Source organism: Cajanus cajan, chromosome 5 (genome assembly GCF_000230855.2).
Source record: "Cajanus cajan strain Asha chromosome 5, NIPB_CcT2T_4, whole genome shotgun sequence".
NCBI classification, from domain to species: Eukaryota; Viridiplantae; Streptophyta; class Magnoliopsida; order Fabales; family Fabaceae; genus Cajanus; species Cajanus cajan.
The window spans coordinates 18,975,395-18,996,062 of NC_138521.1; the positions used below are offsets into that span (position 1 = coordinate 18,975,395).

At 34.6% G+C, this 20,668-nt stretch overlaps 1 protein-coding gene across 12 annotated transcripts; it reads left to right on the top strand.

Moving 5' to 3' along the window:
- The first annotated feature begins 7,461 nt into the window (after nt 1-7,461).
- Nucleotides 7,462-16,100, top strand: LOC109809932 (uncharacterized). Of its 12 annotated transcripts, none has more exons than XM_083075047.1 (7): nt 7,462-8,068; nt 8,209-8,299; nt 8,395-8,466; nt 9,146-9,305; nt 10,048-10,104; nt 11,004-15,305; nt 15,719-16,100. In XM_083075047.1, the coding sequence occupies exon 6, from the start codon at nt 12,218-12,220 to the stop codon at nt 14,906-14,908; it is 2,691 nt and encodes an 896-aa protein (XP_082931173.1). In that variant the 5' UTR covers nt 7,462-8,068; nt 8,209-8,299; nt 8,395-8,466; nt 9,146-9,305; nt 10,048-10,104; nt 11,004-12,217; the 3' UTR covers nt 14,909-15,305; nt 15,719-16,100. The 12 variants fall into 12 exon arrangements, 10 of the variants coding, with proteins under 10 accessions (XP_082931173.1, XP_082931179.1, XP_082931174.1 ...); XM_083075053.1 differs by having other exon boundaries at nt 9,146-9,282; XM_083075048.1 differs by having other exon boundaries at nt 9,146-9,282; nt 11,046-15,305.
- The last annotated feature ends 4,568 nt before the right edge of the window (nt 16,101-20,668 follow it).

A 20,668-nucleotide genomic window follows, 5' to 3' on the forward strand; every position in this document is an offset into this window, starting at 1 on the left:
TGTATAAAGGAAGCAACATCGGGAATGGGCAATAAATCTAAAGGAGTAAGAGGATTGAAACCATAAACAATCTCAAAAGGAGACATGTTAATGGTTTTATGAACCACCCTATTATACGCAAACTCCACATGAGGGAGATAGTCATCCCATGACTTTTTGTTGCCTTTGAGGATTGCCTTCAATATAGTCCCGAGAGACCTATTAACTACCTCAGTTTTCCCATCAGTTTGGGGATGACATGTGGTAGAAAATAGAAGTTTAGTTCCTAGCCTTGCCCATAGAGTTTTCCAAAAATGGCTAAGGAACTTAACATCTCTATCGGAGACTATAGTTTTAGGTAACCCATGAAGTCTCACTATTTTTTGAAAGAATAACTTAGCAATACTACTTGCATCATCCACTTTGTGGCATGGAATAAAGTGTGCCATTTTACTAAAACGGTCCACAACCACAAAGATGGAATCCTTTCCTCTTTGGGTCCTAGGCAAACCAAGGATAAAATTCATGGAAATGTCTACCCAAGGAGCATTGGATATTGGCAAGGGGGTGTATAGTCCATGAGGTTTTGTGGTAGACTTAACTTGTAAACAAGCTATGCAACTACTACAAAATCTTTGAACATCTCTTTTCATATGAGGCCAAAAGAATTTCTCTCTCAAAGGTGAAAGAGTTTTCTCAATTCCAAAATGCCCCATGAGCCCACCCTCATGGCTCTCCTTTACCAAGAGTTTCCTAATAGATCCTTGGGGAATACAAAGTTTATTTTCCTTAAAAAGATACCCCTCAGAAATATAGTAACCTTGATAAGGTTTTTGAATACATAGAGAATAAAAGTTAGCAAAATCAAGGTCTTTCTCATACAATTCCTTTATGTCATCAAACCCTAGTATTTGAGAACCTAGGATGTTCAACAACACATGTCTTCTTGACAAAGCATCAGCTACTACATTTGTAGAGCCTTTCTTATATTAGATGACATAAGGAAATTGCTCAAGGTAGTCAACCCATTTTGCATGCCTCTTATTTAACTTATGTTGACCCTTCAAGTATTTAAGTGATTCATGATCACTATGAGTAACAAATTCCTTGGTCACAAGGTAATGTTCCCAAGTTTGAAGGGCACGAACTAAAGCATATAACTCTTTGTCATAGGTAGGGTAGTTCAAGGCAGCCCCATGAAGTTTTTCACTGAAATAGGCTATGGGATGGCCACCTTGTAACAACATAGCTCCTATGCCAAGACCTGAAGCATCACATTCTAGCTCAAAGGTTTTGCTAAAATCAGGAAGAGCTAGAACAGGTGCTTGAGTGAGTTTGTGCTTAAGCTCTTGAAAAGCTAAATTATGTTTTTCTTGCCACAAAAAGACCACATCCTTCTTCACCAACTCATTGAGAGGTGAAGCTAATGTAGAGAAGTTAGGAACAAATCTTCTATAAAAGCTTGCCAAACCATGGAAACTCCTAACTTCACTAACATTAGTAGGAATAGGCCATTCTTGGATGGCTTTGATTTTCTCGGGGTCCACATGAACCCCCTTTTTGCTTACCACAAACCCTAGGAATATAAAATTATCCACACAAAAAGTGCACTTGTCTACATTGGCAAACAAGTGATTGTCTCTAAGAACAAGTAGGACTTGTCTTAGGTGATCCACATGATCACTTAGACTTTGGCTATAGATTAAAATATCATCAAAATAAACAACTACAAACCTACCAATGCAATCCCTAAGGGCATGATTCATTAGCCGCATGAATGTACTAGGTGCATTAGTAAGCCCAAAAGGCATTACTAACCATTCATATAATCCAAACTTAGTCTTAAAAGCAGTCTTCCACTCATCACCTTCCTTGATTCTAATTTGGTGATATCCACTTTTAAGATCTATTTTGGAAAATATGGATGACCTATGCAACTCATCAAGCATGTCATCAAGCCTAGGAATTGGGTGCCTATATTTTATTATGATGTTGTTGATGGCTCTACAGTCATAACACATCCTCCATTTTCCATCTTTTTTGGCACCAAAATGACAGGTACAACAGAAGGGCTTAGACTCTTTTGAATCCAACCCTTATCCAACAATTCTTGTACTTGCTTCTCTATCTCTTTAGTTTCTTGTGGATTGGTCCTATAGGCTGGTCTATTGGGAAGACTAGCCCCAGGCACAAGATCTATTTGATGTTCTATTCCCCTAAAAGGTGGAAGTCCCACTAGGCCTTCAATATGAAATACATCATCAAATTCTTTTAAAAGATTTTTAACTTCAAGAGGTAGAGAAGTTTCCAAAGAACTTGTGGCAGTGCATGTGAGTGTTCCATATGAGAAGATAGTTCAAGTAAGAGAGAGGTTTTTTGTAAAGTTTTTGTGTCAAAAATCTCTTCTTGAACTATCTCTAGAGAGGGAACACTAGTCTCTCTAGAATCCTCTTGACTACTAGTTTTTAGAAGTTTTTTTTTCATTTTTTTTTATTTTCTTTTCCTTTCTCTTGCTCACATTTGGCCTTCATTTGTACTTGGTCTTCCATCACTTGTGAAGGTGATAGAGGATGAAGCACAAACTTCTTACCCTTGTGAGTGAAAGTTATTTTATTAGTTAGGCCATCATGGTGGGTTTGCTTATCAAATTGCCATGGCCTACCCAACAAAATATGACAAGCTTCCATGGGAACTACATCACATTTGACTTTATCTTGATAGTTCCCAATAGAAAACTCTACTTCCACTTGTTGGTTAACTACCATGTCCCCATCATCATTGAGCCAATGAAGTTGATAAGGTTTGGGATGGGGTGTGGTAGTTAAGCTCAACTTTTCAACCATCCTAGTGCTACAACAATTGCACCAAGATCCACTATCCACTATGAGAGAACAAGCTTTGTTTGAAATATTGCATCTTGTATGAAAAATGTTCTCTCTTTGGGATTGTGTATCACTAGGTTGGTTATTGAGGACCCTTCTCATCATAAGAAGTTCCCCATTGTAAGGGTAAGTGACCTCACATGACTCTCCCTCACTTGCTTCTTCTTCATCCTCACTTGAAGATGGAGAAGTAGTAGCTTCATCTTGGCTACTATAAATGTCTTGGCCCCTTAGTATCATGACCTTTTTGTTAGGGCATTGAGAAGCAATGTGGCCTCTTCCAAGACACTTAAAGCATTTAATGTCACTAGACTTGGTGCTAGTGTGTGAAGCGTTTTTCTTTTCTTTATCCTCTTATGCTTTACCCTTGTCTAGATTTGTGGAGGAATCAAAAGTATTTTTCTTTTCAAAATTTTTACCCTCCCTCTTGTAGTCAACCTTTGAATAAGAAGATGAGTATGAGCTTGTTTTGAAATTCTTTCTCAAATTTCGTTGTTCAACCTTGATACAAAGTTGAACCAAGTCATTCAAATCTCTATAAGGTAGAAGCTCAACCTTATCTCTTATATCAAAAGTCAAACCACTCAAAAATCTAGCAATGGTAATATCTTCCTCCTCCCTGATGTCAGCCCTCATTAAATACAACTCCATGGTTTGTCTATATTCTTCCACAGTCATGTTTCTTTGATGGAGTCTTTGGAGCTTGTTGATAAGCTCCCTAGTATAGTAAGAGGGAATGTGCCTCCTTCTCAAGGCACTCTTTAATTCATTCCAATATTGAATTGGAGGATCATTATGGAGACGCCTATCCCTAACAAGGGATGTCCACCAATACATGGCATGGCCTTGAAAGCTTAAGGTGGCTAGAGACACTTTTCTTTCTTCACTCACTTGATGGCAAGTGAAGATTTGTCCAACCTTCATTTCCCAATCTAGGTACCCCTCCACATCATTTTTTCCATGAAAATAAGGGAGATCTACCCTAGATTCCCTAGTTTTGGGGGTCCTATGAACTCTTCTAGGAGGTTGTTGGTAATGATCACCTAAGGCTAGGCTATCATCATGCATAGATTCTCCTATAGTTGAACTATGGGCTTGGGAGCTATGTTTACTTCGGTGTCTATGATGCAATTTTTCCTCTTTTTCCTTCAATAAACGAATTTCCTCCTCCAAAAGAGCAAGTTGAGCCTCCCTTTCAAGTTTTTCTTTAAGTCTTTTTTTAGACTCTTGCTCTTTCCAAATTTTTAGTGATCTTAATTCATGTGATACTTTAGCAATATCATTGTAATCACTTGAATTACTATCACTATGAGGAGTAGAAAATTCTTCCATTATAGGAGAAAGATTTCTTTTAATGAAAGATGTTTTTGAAGCAATTTTTTTAAAAAAAAAAAAAAGGTTAAGACTAAATACTTGGAGGACTAAGTATACAAATTGAACTTTGGAGGGAGGTGAGCTACTAAGAGCCACTTAATAACCAAGCCTCTTCAAGTAAAAATTACTAATCCCCTTTGTAGTTAATCTCCACCAAAAATCTTTTCAATGAAAATATTTTTAATGAAATGTGATATATGAATAACTAGACGAGTTAACAACTAAACAATTAATGATTGCAAGAATTTAAAAGCTATCTAAAACGTTTTCCTAAGGTGAAAGCTTGAGAGGTACCAAAGACCAATAAAGGATCACTCCCACCAAGTCTAACGAAATTAAGTAGCTAAAGAGAGATGGTTGTGTACCAAAGACACACCCAAGACACTCCTAAAAATGGCCAATTGCAAGGTAATTGAAAACTGAACAGAAATTAAACAAGTGGCTTTAAGAATTTTACAAAAACAGCCACCAAAAATTAGTGAAAAATTAGAGACCAATTTTGCAATAAAAGTTCAACTAGTAAGGAAAAATTTGGTCTCTAAATCCGTCACTAATTGTTCTATTTTTTTATTATTATAAAAATCAATACAAATCAAATGAAACTCCAAGTTGTCTCCACGGATTTGATGAAGTGCAGCAACCACAAATTTTCCAGCAACAAAAGTGTTTGGTGTTTGAATTTTTGTAGCCAATCCAGAGCTCTCTTTGTCACCTTCCTCCTCCTTTTCTTAGTCCTCTTTTGATGACCCTTGTAGAACTAGCTTCTATGGAGATAGACTATAGGTCAAAACTAGGTCACACTTGAGTTACAATAATGAACACAAACAGCCAAGAGGATTGAGATTCAAGGAAGACAAGAATGGAGTATAAAAAGAGACAAGATAGATGAGCAAATAACAAGGAAAAGGCTAGTACAAGAAGGAATAAACCTAGATAGGATCTAGAATTAAGTAACAAAACCAAAACACTCAAAATTGGTAAGCTGAAAAATGTATTCACAAAGATGCAATGTCAAACTGAGAGGAGCATTAAAACAATCACAATCTCCTTGTTTGGCTTTTACTTTGACAATTAGGTTTTTGACTAATTTTTTTTTAATCAAATTTCTTTTGCAATTTTCTTTTGAACTTTGTTCTATATTTTTTTTTTATCTTAGGAGATGCCTTTTTCCTTTATAAATTTGGAAGCACACACTCTCGGTCACACTTTTCCAAAGCACCAAAAACCGTTTCAAAATTAAGATGTAAATGAAAAGCAAATTAGGTCAAAATGAGATGAAATGTAACATGTTTTTGACACTTGCTTTGTTTTTAGCACATGGCACAGTTTTAGCTCTTAAATTCAAATTTCAAATTGAGCTAAACACAAAGTTTCAGCAATCAATACACAAACAAGATTAAACTCACGGATTGAAGCAAAAAATTGTAAGACATTTTATAGTATAGGAAACCTAAAACTAAGAAAACTACTAATGAACTAATAGTAGTTTATGAACTCAAATCAAAACAAAGTTTATGAGCACAGAAGGACTAAAAGGATCTCGGCCAAATCCAGAAAAATGTTCACAAGAAAATGAAAACAAAAGTTAAACAAGCATAGCTAAGAGTTAGACAACAAAAACAAGAGCTACACATGACTTCTAGACATGGATTTAAAAAGAAAAGACTCAAACACACAATAACCGGAAAAAATTTCAAATAAGACTCAAACAAAACAAAATGTTCATAGGCAGAAATTTCCTAAAAGCATAAGAGATGGAGCATGATTCATGAAAAGCAATTCAAGATGAAATGCACGTATGAATCATTCAAGCAAAAACCGAAACTAGATCCATCAATTTTAAGACAAGAAAATAGATCTAGGAAGGAATCAACTCTAAAATGACATGAACACAAAGATGAACAAGGATGAACACGGATCATACAATTCAAAAGACAAGAAATAAGAGCTTATCTCTTGAAGACCGAAGCTCTAGATACCACTTGATGAGGTTCCACTTGGTGAATCCTCAAAGAACACCTTCTAATTTTTCTCGGTTCCTTGGAAGTCTTGCAAGGAAGGAAGCTCCAAGAAGAAGCAATGTGACCTAGACTTGATCAAGCTAAGTCCGGATAGAAGAGTAGCAACCTAGCTCTACAAAGAGAGGAGCTCAAGAAGGGTAGACGTAGGTTGAGAGAGACTTTCAGAGGGAGAGGTTTCAAATGGTGAAAACTCATTCAATTAATCCAAAAGTGTTTACAAATCTCGGCCATCTAGAATTTATAGGCAAAATTAGGTTTAGGTATACAATGGGTTAGCCTAAGGTTAAGTGAAACCACGGTATGGTTTACTTAACCTTAGGCGCCCAAAATTTGAATTCAAAATTCAAATTTTGGAGCCAAACCCTGTCACACACCCATGTGCACTCATTTGGAATGTAATTTGTCATCCATTTGAGTTGCATTTCGGTCACACCATGTGCATGTGTGCACATGGCCGAAATGCATACCAAATGCAAGGCTAATTACATTCTAATGAGTATACACATGCAACCCTAATTAAACCCTAAATTCAAATGACCATGAAATGAAATTCCTAATCTAAGTGGCCGAAACACAAGGCCTAAAGAAAATACAAGCCCTAAGGCCCAAACCTACACTAATCCTACTCTACTTGGGCTTGAATAAAAGCCCAACTAAAAAGTGTGATGGGATTTCCTTGAGCTTGGGCCCACTCCTCTTGGATCCTCTTTACCATAGCCCTAGTAGTTGGGCCCTTGGCCCATGGGCTTCCTCCATCATGAAATGTTTAGAAGATTTCAAATTCTAAATGGGTTAAAATCCCTGGGAACTAAGTTCTCCAAAGCTCAAAATAATCTCAAGATTCTAGACAACCTTCCTAAGGTTTGGGAGCCCAAAGCCACTACCATCTCTAAAGCTTGAGACTTAAAAGTCCTCACTCTTAATGAACTTCTTGGAACACTTTGTGTTCTTGAGGTTCACTTAAAAAACAGAGATCAAACCAAGGGAAAAGATATTATTGCCTTGAAGAGTGGTGAAATGAGTGGAAGAAAAGAGAAAGGAAAAGCTCTAAAAGTTGAATCTGAGTCAAGCATGTCAAAAGATAGCTCAGAAGATTCAACAAACGATGAGATCTCCTTCATGTCCAAAAAGTTCAAAAGTATGTTGAAAAAGAAAGGAAGACTAAGGAACCTACACAGAAAACAAGAAAAAGGAAGAAAAACCAACACTACTAGAAAGTCATTGTTCAACATCGCCTTATCTACATTGGTTGTCTAAAAAATTATGCAAAAGAAAAATGCGGCGGCAGTTTTGTAATTAAGTGGAAAATGAAAGAATGTCTACACCAGTTATACAAAAAATAATGTAAATATCAAATATTCTAAATCGATTTAGTGAGAAACCGATGTAGAATTGAGTTCTCAAGTACTCCTCTTTCACACTACAACTCTCACACACACACTACCCAAGAGGCAGGCACATCATTGATTGCACACAATTAGGAAGCATGCTCTTCTCAAACCCTCACTATTCATCACACTATCCAAGTCGTCAACAATCATTGCACTATCGAAACCCTCATCAACGAACAATAATCCAGGAAGCACATTGATCATTTTGCACTCAAGTCCTCTTTGACAAAACCCTCATCACACTACCAAGCACTCTCGCGCACTACCCAAGAAGCACGTACATCGATCACTCTTCTCAAACCTTCATCAATCATCACTACACAAGTTGTCGATGATCGTCGCACTAACGAAACTCTCATCGACAAACTTTAATCAGCTTGCGCTCAAGCCCTCTTTGACGAATGAAAAAAGTCAGTGAAAGGTAAACTCAATAAAGCCCTTTGTTTTGGTGTGCCTGTTATACTGTAGGAAATCTCTATTTTTTCTTTATTTATTAGGAAATCCCTTTGTTAAGGTTTTTGAAAGGTTCGATGTAATGTAAGTTTTAATCTTTAATTACAGTTGTTGATATGCTATTGCGGAGGAACATGAAGATATATGGTGGTGTACTTGGTGGAGCCATTGCTGTATGGATCTATTTTGAGTTGGTTGGGTACCACCTACTACTCTAGTCTGTCACATTTTGATTATACTACTTGTAGTTTTGTTTTTGGGAGCCAATGCTCATACCTTTAAATGTTATGATAGGTTATTGTTGGCACATGGATTCTATCAATTGTGGGGAGCTGGTTCAATATTTCTTGACCTTATTATGCATTGGTAAGAATAATTTATTTTGGATTTATATATAACTTTTTAGAAGGTATGAATATGAACTAATCTTCTTTAAGAGCATTGAAGAAGTATATTTAATCATGATCTATTTCAGACTCTTTGTTTTTACTATATTCAAACTCTATGTGTAAGAATTCTTCAGTTCCTAGCTACTTCTATATGCATTAAGCATAAATGAAACAAAAAGTTAAGCTGATATTTAGTATCAATTCTCACAAGGACATACCATTAGATTAACAACCATATTACTTGTGAATTAAAAACAACTCCCTCAATCATATTTAGTATCATATTCAGAATAAAAAAACAAATTATTCTGTATCAACCTAAAATTGACATGAAAAATAATATATACAGTAATTACTACAACATCTAGAATAGAAAAAAATATAGAATCTTGAAGCACAAAAGTTCCTCCAATAGATGATTCGGTTTAATTCTATAATATACAACATTCAAAATCTTTAGTAACCGGTTACACTTTCGACCTAGAAAAAGGGCTCCGTCCTTAAATATTCCCTATTGATTTTGTTTGTGTATATATGTTCATCTGTTTTTATAAATTATGTCCTCAATATTCTCAACGCACATCAAATGCACTCTAGTACTACTAACTGAATTAGTTTCAAGACAAGGAGTGCAATTTAATTCTGCTATATCTCAGCTCCAAACAAGTGGTGCAGGTGGTGATGTTGGCATTGTAGTGTTACCTAGGACTAGTCAAAGAGCTAGTTCATAGCCAGGCTTTGTGGGTGTCAAGGCTGTGGAGTGTGTGGCAAGATGGTAGGATCAAATTGCAGGGTATGTAACTTGAATCTCACATGGTAAGTATGGAACTCTAGTGTGAGGTTTATAAGATTTTGGGGTCTCCAACTATAACGACCAACTTTTGTGATATGATCCTCCCAAGGTTTTTATAAGATAAAGAAGTATTATCTTATGAATATTCACATGCAATTTGTATGTTGCCAGTCCTGTTAAGATCCATGATTCTTATAAAAGACTAGAGCTAGCAAATGGGTTAATGAAATAGACTTTGATTTTTTGGACTAGCAAGAATGCATTAGAACCTAATAGAAGAATTTACGAGAAAATAAATTGGAAAAATTTGATCCCAAACCCTGCTATCTAAATTAGCGGAGAAATTAACGTGATCTAGTAAAGCCGAAATGGTTTGTAATTGACTAGCTTATTTATCAATCAAGTGTTTGTGAGTTATGAAAGAAAAATTCCAAATATAGGATTTTGACTAGAAGAAACATATAATAGAACGCCCCAAATTTCCTAAAAAAATATAATAAAAATTCTTGTTATATTTTTAGTAAATCATTATTAATTAAATCAAATGGCAGTTTATTTGTCAAAGCTAATAAGGTTAATTTGACATTTGTTTTCAGCTAGAGATGGGAAAGATCACATTCTGAAAACATGTAGCTATTAGGTGACATATACCTAAATAACAATTAAAATGAATTCTACATATTTTGTTTTTGTTTGGATGCCATTACCAGCAGTCATGTGTGATATTTTTAACAAAAAAATATTTTGTTGTGATGTTGTGTTCAGATGGACATGGAGCTAGTTCTTGCAATTGACTTTGACATTAACACTAGTACAAAAGAGGTATTTCACGTCGGATATTTTGAGCTTTTTATGTCAGAAAAAATACCGACATAAATGCGGGAGACGTAAACCTATAAAACTGACGTAAATTTACGTCGGACATTACCAAAATCTGACGTAAAAAAGTAGTAAAAAAAACATAAGAATGCAAGCAGAACTGCGCGTTCTGCTTGCAGAACGGCCCGTTCTCCAAGCAGAACGACCCGTTCTCCATCCAAAACAGCCCGTTCTACTTGGAGAACGGGTCGTTCTGCAAGAAGAACAACCCAAAAGAAAAGGCCAACGACCTATACAAATAGAACAACCAAAAAATTGAATAGATCAGATAGCCACAATAGCAATGCGAAACAAAAAAGTGTTAACGAAACCTTGATTCATACCTGATGAGCTGCAACAGTGTGCGAATGAGTAACAAAGAGTTCACCCCTCTGCAAAAGACAAAAAAACAATTCAGTAACAAAGGAGAGGGAGAGGGTTTACAGAGAAAAAAATGAAAAGTGATGAAGAGTGAATGCGCGCAGTGTGCCTCGCACTCACTTATTCAATTTCGCGTCCTTTTTTTACGTCGGATCTAGTAGGGTCCGACGTAAAATGTCAAATCTACGTCGGACACAACATACATCCGACGTAGATTTGACTTTTTACGTCAGACCATCCCAGGCCCGACGTAAAAAAGTTCGCGAAAATTACAAAAAATGTCACCGCGTCTTTTTTACGTCAGATTTTCGTATTTTCGATGTTAAAGAGGTGACGTAATATACTAATTTTCCACTAGTGTAAAGATATCCTTTTCTCAATCAGTAGAACCATTATATTTCAAACTTGTTGAAGTTGAAAGTTCTATGTGATTCTAACATATGCCTTTTTATTTTGTTTTTGCTCTTGTGATTTTTGTTTAGCTGAAATTTGCTTTCATTGTTGCTCTTGTGGTACTCAAGCAGCTGGTTTATCGGAAAGACTATAAGGAATCATTTAAGAGGCTTGAAGAGAAGGTGATGCACAGTAAAAAAAAAGTATGAGGATTTTTGCTAATTATAATAGCAAAACTACTTTGCACAACAGTGTTGAACATCAATTCATTTGGAAGGATTAAGGAACACAAAATCTGACTTGTTAGTCTTGTTAATTTCCCCTCCCACTTTAGGATCTCAATTAGTTATCAAGTATTTTAGGCAATATTTTATATTTTATTAATTAGCTTTAATTTATGTTTTATTAAAGGGAAATACTGCTTTTGTTACTAGTTTTGACTATAATCGAATGATTAAAGATTTTTTAAGTTACTACACATTACATGGTGATTACTTGATTGAAAAAGCTTAAGAGGGGAGAAATTGGTAAATTATGCTATCATTATTTCTATTTAATATCTTCAATTCACTTTGCGCTACATATCAATGTTTTGTTTTGCAATAATATTTGTGCAAATGGTAGTCCAAGCCATAGAGACATAATCTACTGTGTGGTGACACGTAGATGTAAACTATAGTCCCTTCACACTACACAAAACCTTAACCACTAACTTGCTACTGCTAGCTCACACTTGGCTTTTGGCTATTAACATGTTTAGGTGAAACTGAGGACAGTATCATGGAAGTTAATTGCTTCACCTTTCTCAAGTCATGACTTATACTCGCATCATGTTTCTGTAGATTATTCATGGGTTTCTTGCCAATTGATATTATTAAAAAACTTAGCCATAGCATCTATCTACCCTGATGTTGCAGAAACAAATCAGAAGAAGATTGTAGAAGTGTTAGATAATCTTAAACTTTAGAGATATCCGAGTTAGTTATTCGGAATTATTTGTTTAGTCTGTTTTATCTTTTGAGTTATTTGTTTTAGTTTAGATAAGATAGTTTTTGATAAGTTTTGTTTTGATAAGATATTTTATTATCTTCTTGTTAGTTCAGTACGTTGTACAATGGCTATTTAAAGGTCATCCCTTATTCAATGAAAGTACAGTGAGTTGCTACGTTCACCCACAACATTAGTATTACCTCGTCTCTCTTATTTTTTCTACAAATTGGTATCAGAGCTTTATGCTCTGAGTGCCGAGTGTGAGAGGAAAACAGTGTACGCCTGTGAAGGAGGAAAGAAGAAAGAGAGAGTAATGGCGAAGGTTGTTAATGGAATGATCGTACCACAACTGTCAAAGAAAACCAATTATGATAATTGGTATTTACAGATGAAGACCCTGTTGGGTTCCCAAAGTCTATGGGATATAGTGGAGAAGGGGTTTCAAGAACCCGAGGAGGACGAAGACCAATCTGTGGCTCAGATTGCCGCATTGGAAAAGACACGAGTGAAGGACAAATCGGCTTTGTATTTTTTGTACAATGTCGTGGATGAGTCAGGCTTCGAGAAGATTGCAAACACTGCATCTTCAAAGGAAGCATGGAAGATCTTGGAGGTTGCGCACAGAGGTAATCACCGTGTCAGACAGATCCGACTTCAAACTCTCCGAGGAGAGTTTGAGTGTTTGAAGATGGAGGATAAGGAACAAGTATCCGAGTACATAACTCGGGTGGAGAAGGTGGCTAACCAACTCGGAAGGAATGGGGAGTCAATGCCAGCAAGTAGAATTGTGGAGAAAATCTTGAGATCATTAACAGATGATTTCGAGAGTATCGCATGCGTAATTGAGGAGTCAAAGGACTTGTCAGTCCTCTCAGTGGAAGAGCTCGCTGGGTCACTCGAAGCCCACGAACAAAGGAGGAGGAAGATGAAGAATACACTTGATCAAGCATTACAGGCGCAACTTAATTTGAATGAAACTCGGAACACCCAGGGCCGAACATTAGGAGGCAAAGGACGAGGTGATCATGGAGGACGAGGCAAAGGACGAGGTGATCATGGAGGTAATCAAGGACGAGGTAGAGGACGAGGTGATCATGGAGGTGGACAAGGACGAGGTGATCGTAGCCAAGGAAGTCAGCCGAGGTCCGAGGTGGAATGTTATAAGTGTGGCAAACTCGGCCACTATGCAAAAGAATGCAGATCGGCAAATTGCTACAACTGTGGCAAATACGGTCACATAGCAAAGTATTACCGAGCTAAAAGCCGAAGTGAAGAGAAAGAGAAGAATCTTCTCACAGAAGAAGAGGACGAGGAAGCAGGAATTTTGATGATGACGCAGAGCTCGGAGACCAAGCTACGTCCGAGTTGTGCCTCCGAGGATGAGCTAAACTTGAGTTGCATGGAGAGATCAGTAGTTGAGCTTCCAAGCTCAGATGAGAAGTCAGAAGCCGAGCTTGATTCGAGTTGCTTAAACAACTCGGTCTGGTATTTGGACACTGGGGCGAGCAATCATATGTGTGGAGAAGAGAGTTTCTTCAACGAACTCATCAAGGTGAAGGCTGGATTCGTGTCATTTGGAGATGATTCCAAGGTTGCGGTAAAAGGGCATGGAGCCATCAAGTTTATGCAGAAGGATGGACGAGTTGGAGAAATCAGAAAAGTCTACTACGTTCCCGAACTTAAGAGCAACATCTTAAGCATGGGGCAGATGATGGAGAAAGGCAACTCGGTTCTGATGAAGGATCGAGTGCTTTATTTGAAGGACAAACAAGATCGTTTAATAGCCCGAGTAGAGATGAAAAAGAATCGGATGTATAAACTGGAGCTGAACATCCTTCAAAATAAGTGCTTGAAGCTGGACGTGAAGGATGAAGCAATAATGAGGCATTCTCGTCTTGGGCATTTAAACTTTGGAGGTTTGGTCGAGCTATCAAGGAAGGAGTTGGTGCACAGACTGCGTGGTGATGAGTTTGACAAGAAGTTTTGTGAAGCGTGTGTACTCAGAAAGCATTCAAGAACAAGTTTTCCGAGCTCGTCCGAGTACAAAGCAAAGGAGCAAGACATCTACAACTCCACTGACGAGTTACATGTAGTGTGTCTATTGACAGGAACAGAAGATATAAAGTTTGAAGAGGCGGTACTTGAGGAGAGATGGAAGAAAGCAATGGATGAGGAGATCGGATCAATTGAGAAGAGTGAGACGTGGAAGCTGACAGATTTACCCACAGGAGCTTGGCCAATTGGTTTGAAGTGGGTATACAAAAGGAAGACAAATGCAAATGGCGAAGTGGAGCGCTACAAAGCTCATCTTGTGGCGAGGGGTTATAAACAGCAGAAAGGCATTGATTATGATGAAGTTTTTGCACCCGTGACAAGGATGGAAACGATTCGATTACTACTGTCCTTAGCAGCTCAGCATGGATGGAAGATACAACAAATGGACGTGAAGTCAGCATTCTTGAATGGGATGTTGGAGGAAGAAGTCTACGTGGAGCAACCTCTAGGGTACATGAGGAGAGGTGAAGAGAAGAAAGTGCTGAAGCTCAAAAAGGCTTTGTACGGTTTGAAGCAAGCTCCTCGAGCATGGAATGAGAGAATAGACACCTACTTCAAGAGAAATGGTTATGAACAATGTCCGTATGAACATGCTCTCTATTTAAAGAAGTGCAAAGGAGATATATTGTTCGTTGCTCTATACGTGGATGACTTGATATTCATGGGAAGCAAAGCTGAGCTAGTTGAGGAGTTTAAAGAAGTGATGAAGAGGGAGTTTGAGATGACCGATTTGGGCATCATGAAGTATTTTCTGGGTTTAGAGGTGGACCAAAGAACAACAGGTATTTTTGTGTCCCAAAAGAGGCATCGGCCACCTCGGCGCCGGGGGTGCTGGACGTCGCATGGCTCGCGGGGCCATGGTACGCGGAGGAGTATCGCGCTCTGGTGGAAGAAGCATCGAAATGAAAGAAGGAGAAATTTAAGATTATGGGGGAGTTTTGTTAGATAATCTTAAACTTTAGAGATATCCGAGTTAGTTATTCGGAATTATTTGTTTAGTTTGTTTTATCTTTTGAGTTATTTGTTTTAGTTCAGATAAGATAGTTTTTGATAAGTTTTGTTTTGATAAGATATTTTATTATCTTCTTGTTAGTTCAGTACGTTGTACAATGGCTATTTAAAGGTCATCCCTTATTCAATGAAAGTACAGTGAGTTGCTACGTTCACCCACAACATTAGTATTACCTCGTCTCTCTTATTTTTTTCTACAAGAAGTAGGTGGACTTACGTCCTTGATTAGACTGCTTAAGAACTCACACGATGAAACCACACAGAGAGTTGCAGCAAGCGCCATAGAATCGAAAAATTGAATTAAAAAATCATCTACTTCATTGCAAAGAGTAGAGGTATTGCTTTGTAGTGTAGTTAGAAAAGTTACAAACTTGTAACAAATTAATTTCCTCATCCTTCATATCATGAGCATTATTTATTTTAAGTTGTTGGTTAATCCTCATGTCTATTAATGTATTTTGCTAAAAATTAATAGCCAAAATGGTCTACTGGCTTGAGAAAAGAAAAATAATGAACACATGAAATTATAGGATTTTGACATACGTTGACATACAATATTTATCATTCATGAAAATAACAAAATATAAATTTATGCATCTGTTTACGTTTGGCCAAGTAAAATACATTTGGATTTTGACAATAAGGATTTTGACATTTAAATATGCCTTTTAACACTTTACAGTTATTTTATTAGTTTGAGTAATTTCCATACAAGGTATTGACTCTTCTCCTTTCTTTCTTTCATTAGGTGTGACATATGGTAAGTTGCTCGGTTTTCATAAATGAATACTAAAATCAAATATCATCAACTACCTTGAAGGTTGTAATTTGACCATGGAGGATGTTAAAATGGATTACAACCGAAGCTGTTTACCAATTTCAACGTAATGTATTCCATCTTTCATGTTGCTTTGGAGAAATTGTGAAAGATTTAGTTTCTGAGTTTTTAGTGTTCTAGTCAGGATCAAGCTATTTAAGGCGTTGCATTCTCATGTTAATGTGTTTGACTGCATCATAGAGATAAAACATGTCATTTAGAATTCCACTATTTTGGAATGCCTTGCAGCACTTGGTTTTAGTTTTAGAGAATACTTTGCTAATAAAAGGTTTTGATGATTTCTTTCTGTGTATGATATACTACAAGGCTTGTGTAGAAAGACCTTCTAAGGTTTCAAAATTAAATTAATACATAACCTTTCAACTCCCGGTACATTTATTGGTGTGAGAAAATATTAGTTTGAGGATACAATATCAAATTGTTTCAATTTATTTATGTGAGACTTCCTAAACAAGTTATATATAAATCAGCAGATTACTTAGATTTCTGGTATGGAAGGACTAAGATCGTTGTGTGAATACCATAAAAGATTTGGTGATTAATGTTATGGTTCTATTTACCACTAATGCATATAGGTGAATCTTTGATATGTTGGCTAGAACTAAAAATTATATATAGAACTAGTTTTTAAACTGAAGATTGTTGGTTGAAGTGTTGTAATTTTTTTATTTATGCAAATTGTTGAGAATCAGAATGTAATAATTAGTAATTATATATAGTTTATAGGCACATATATCTTATTTATGTGAAACAAAATATGTCCTACAGGTAATATTAACACAAAAAGAATCTAAAAATAAGCATTTTTTTTATAAAAAAAAATGTAATCTGCATCGATTTTCTAAAAAAATCAATATGTAGATTTATACATAAATCTAAATCTATATTGGTTTTCTTGATAATCGATGTAAATTTATGTAGAATATGCATAATCTACATCGGTTTCAAAATCGATGTAGACCTATATACATTTTCTAAGTCACTATATTCTACATCGATTTTAGAACTGATGTAGATTACTTCGCAGAATCAATATAGATAATGCATCCTGTAGTAATATAACAAATAAGAAATCAAAGATATCATCTATTATGAATACAAGAAGCCTGGATATCTAAAAGCAGACTGTCCATTATAAATTCTTTAAAAATATTGTATCTTAAATTATGGAAATCTAAAATACTCGATTAACACTATGGCCTTTATGCCTATAAATATTACTCAACAAACATAGTTGGCATCGATTTATCCGAAGTTCATGTTAAGGCATATGTTTGGAATGTTGGAAGAGGAGAAATATAATCATAAACTACATATTCGTAATTATGAAATAAAATGTTATTAATTGTAATTATTATATATTAAATATATGTTATGTAATGAAGTATGATCACAAAACTAACCTAATAGTCGGAGTTACCTGATAATTTATCCGAAAGAAAGGCTCTTGGTTTTCATCCTTAATTCTTAGCTCCCTGTTGACTTTTCACCTTGGTGTGACTTGTGGGCACACTAAGCTGAGGATAATATATCCATCACCAACTACTTATTAGAAATAAAAACTACACGTTTGAATTAATGATATTATATACATGCATATCAATTTGATACTAAAATATTCATGTATACACATCATTTCAATTTTAATGTATGCATCACATCTCAAAACAATAATAATATCAATATCCTATAGCAACAAAATATCCAACATATAAAATAAATCAAAACGTGCCACCCAATCAATGGAAGTCTACAAAAGAAATACTACCTATTCTATTAGGCACTAAAAGAACATAACATTTTTAATTAAGTAAAAAATAAGTATCGATCATGGACTTTTTTTTTTTAATATACTGTTTTTTTATTTTATTTATTTAAATAACCCAAAGTGATAAATATTTACCTAAATATACCACTTGATTTTTTAGGTGAGAAATCGGTTACTGGGTAACCGATTTCTCTGCGTAACCGATTTCTCAAAGGAATTTTTCCAAAATTTTGAAAAATCCCTTTTTCTCAAAGGCCCTTTTTTTTTCGTTTTCTGTTTTTTTTTTTTTTAAGTTTTTTTTTTCAGATTTATAATTTCTTTTTAGTTTTTCAGTTTAAAATATATAGATTTTTAAAAAAATTATAATGAAATTTTAAATAATTAATTTAATTATAAAGAAGAAATGTCCTTATCGTCAAGGGAGTTCAAGTCACCAAGCTTAAAATGTCATCAAACCTTCCAAATATTATATTTTGTTTACTATCATTTTAAATAAAAATTGTCTTTTTTTTATTAATTTAAATTCATATTTATTTCATTTATTTATTTAATAATTATTTTATTATTTATTCTTATTCTAAAAACTTAACTAAATTATTTTATTTACAATTAATACAAAATTTTAAAATAACTTAAAATTTAAAACTGAAAACTAAATAGAATTTTTAATACGAAACAAAACTCATACATTCCACGATTAAAGGGCAAACTTTTAATACGAAACAAAACTCATATTGGCAAAAGAATTTTTAAAAAAATTGAAGAAAAAGAAAGAGGGTAAATAATAATAAATAGAAAAAATATACAGAAAGAATAAGAAGAAGACTACAATAGTAAGAGTTGTAAAACACAGACCACATAATGATTAGAGGAGTAAAATCAGAAGACAAGATGAAGAAATTTTTTTTTGAAAAGAAGACAAAAGAATGGAGAAGAAGCCATGGAAAGCCATGAAAACAAAAAATTCATACCTCATAAGCCTTCAAGTGTGAAAAGTTGAAGGTATTACCGAGAGAGAGACAAGAAACGGAAAAGGTGTGAAGAATAAAAAACAAAATAAAAAACCATGCAGCAGTTATGGAAGTAAAAAAAAAAAAAAAACCACTCATACCCTCAAGAGAAATTTTTTTAAAAAATAAATAAATAAACATTATTTTAACAGTATATTTATTTTTATTCTAAAAACTTAACTATATTATTTTATTTACAATTAATAAAAAAATTTAAAATAACTTAAAAATTTAACTAAATTATTCTATTTAAAATTAATTTTATTTAATTTTATTCTTTAAATTTAATTTTAAATACATTTTTATAATCTAAATTTAAAATAATAACTAAATTAATTATTTACAATTTCATTATAATTTTTTTAAAATCTATATATTTTAAACTGAAAAACTAAAAAGAAATTATAAATCTGGAAAAAAAAACTTAAAAATCAAAAAAAAAAACAGAAAACGAAAAAAAAAAAAAAAAAGGCCTTTGAGAAATCGGTTACTGGGTAACCGATTTCTCAAAGGGATTTTTCAAAATTTTGGAAAAATCCCTTTGGGAAATCGGTTACCCAGTAACCGATTTCTCACCTAAAAAAACAAGTGGTATATTTAGGTAAATATTTATCACTTTGGGTTATTTAAATAAATAAATAAATAAAACAGTATATTAAAAAAAAAAAGTCATCGATCATGATAACTACTTTATTAAAAAAAAAAAAAAAAGTCAACGAAATTCCAATTTCAATTTTATATTATTTTTATAATTTAATTATATTTTTTTTGGTTCATATAATTTGATGAACTTTATTTTATAATTCCCATAATTAAAAATATTTTATTTCTATAAAAATAAATAATAGAGACTCAGAAAATAAAATTGTTATGTATAAGCAAAATCGACCATCTCTAGGTCAAGTCTAGAGGTGCATTAGCTTAGGACTTATATTTAATTAGAAGACTATCGAAACCTGAAAAGAAATTTGATCTTGTCCACAGATGATTTGGACTTCCGTTTAAACCATATTAATCCCTAATTAGTATGGTCTTTGAAAAGGTTCGAAGGAGTCTTCATCAATGTTTTACTCAAAACATCAAAAAAAGAAAAAGATTTTCAAACGTACCAAAATGGCCTTCATAATCAGAATTGGGTTCGAGAGTCAGTTACATGTAGAAAAGGTATTAAGCATCCTACAATGCCCTAAATCAGTACCCAATGATGAAATTAGCATAATAAAGAATAATAGTTTGAATATTTATTCCTCTTTTTAATTATTATTTACATGTTATTTTGAGTTACAATTACTTATAAAAATATGGGTTTAGACCCTACATGTTTCGAAAATAGTATTTCTACATTATTACTATTTATTTATGACGATTATCATATGTAGGAATCATGTGTTTTTTGGCAGCCTTTCACTCTATAAATATCCTTACCACACTCCAGAAATACAAGAGATAAAGGGAGAAGAGATTTATGAACTAAAATTACTAAAAACAAGTCAAAGAAGGCCAATTTTTCGATTTCTTTCGCATTATGCATGAGGTATTTATTTATAGGTGTTAGAACCAACTAGAACGACTATTTTGGTCAGGGAAACATGCCGCTTTGAGATAGTTTGTCACGGCAAAAATTTGAATTGGGAACGAACCATTCCGATTTCGGAATGGGTCATTTCCAACTACCTTTATGTACACACTTTTATGGGCTAGAGCGACCTGTTCTGGATTTGGAACGGCGCATTCTAGCTTAGGGTTTCCTGCCCTTTTTATCCATTTGGAAGTTTTGGATCTGGAACGGCCCATTCCAAGCTTCTAATTCTGCCTTTTTGATCTTTTGGGCTTTACGTAGCTATCTTGGTCAATTTTGGTGCCGTGATGGGCCTTCAAGGGCCTCTTGTCTCATTTTAATAGTTTTTGTCCTTAGTTTAAGTACCCTAGACGAAATTGGGTGTTTAAAGTTACCCCTCTTTACTTGTCCTTTGGATGACTATTACGTTGCCTTTCCAAAGGTAAGTAAAGACGTAGATCTTTCGTTTGGATCTTCCCTTAGATCCTCTATGCATATGCTTGCATACTGTTTCCTTTAGATAA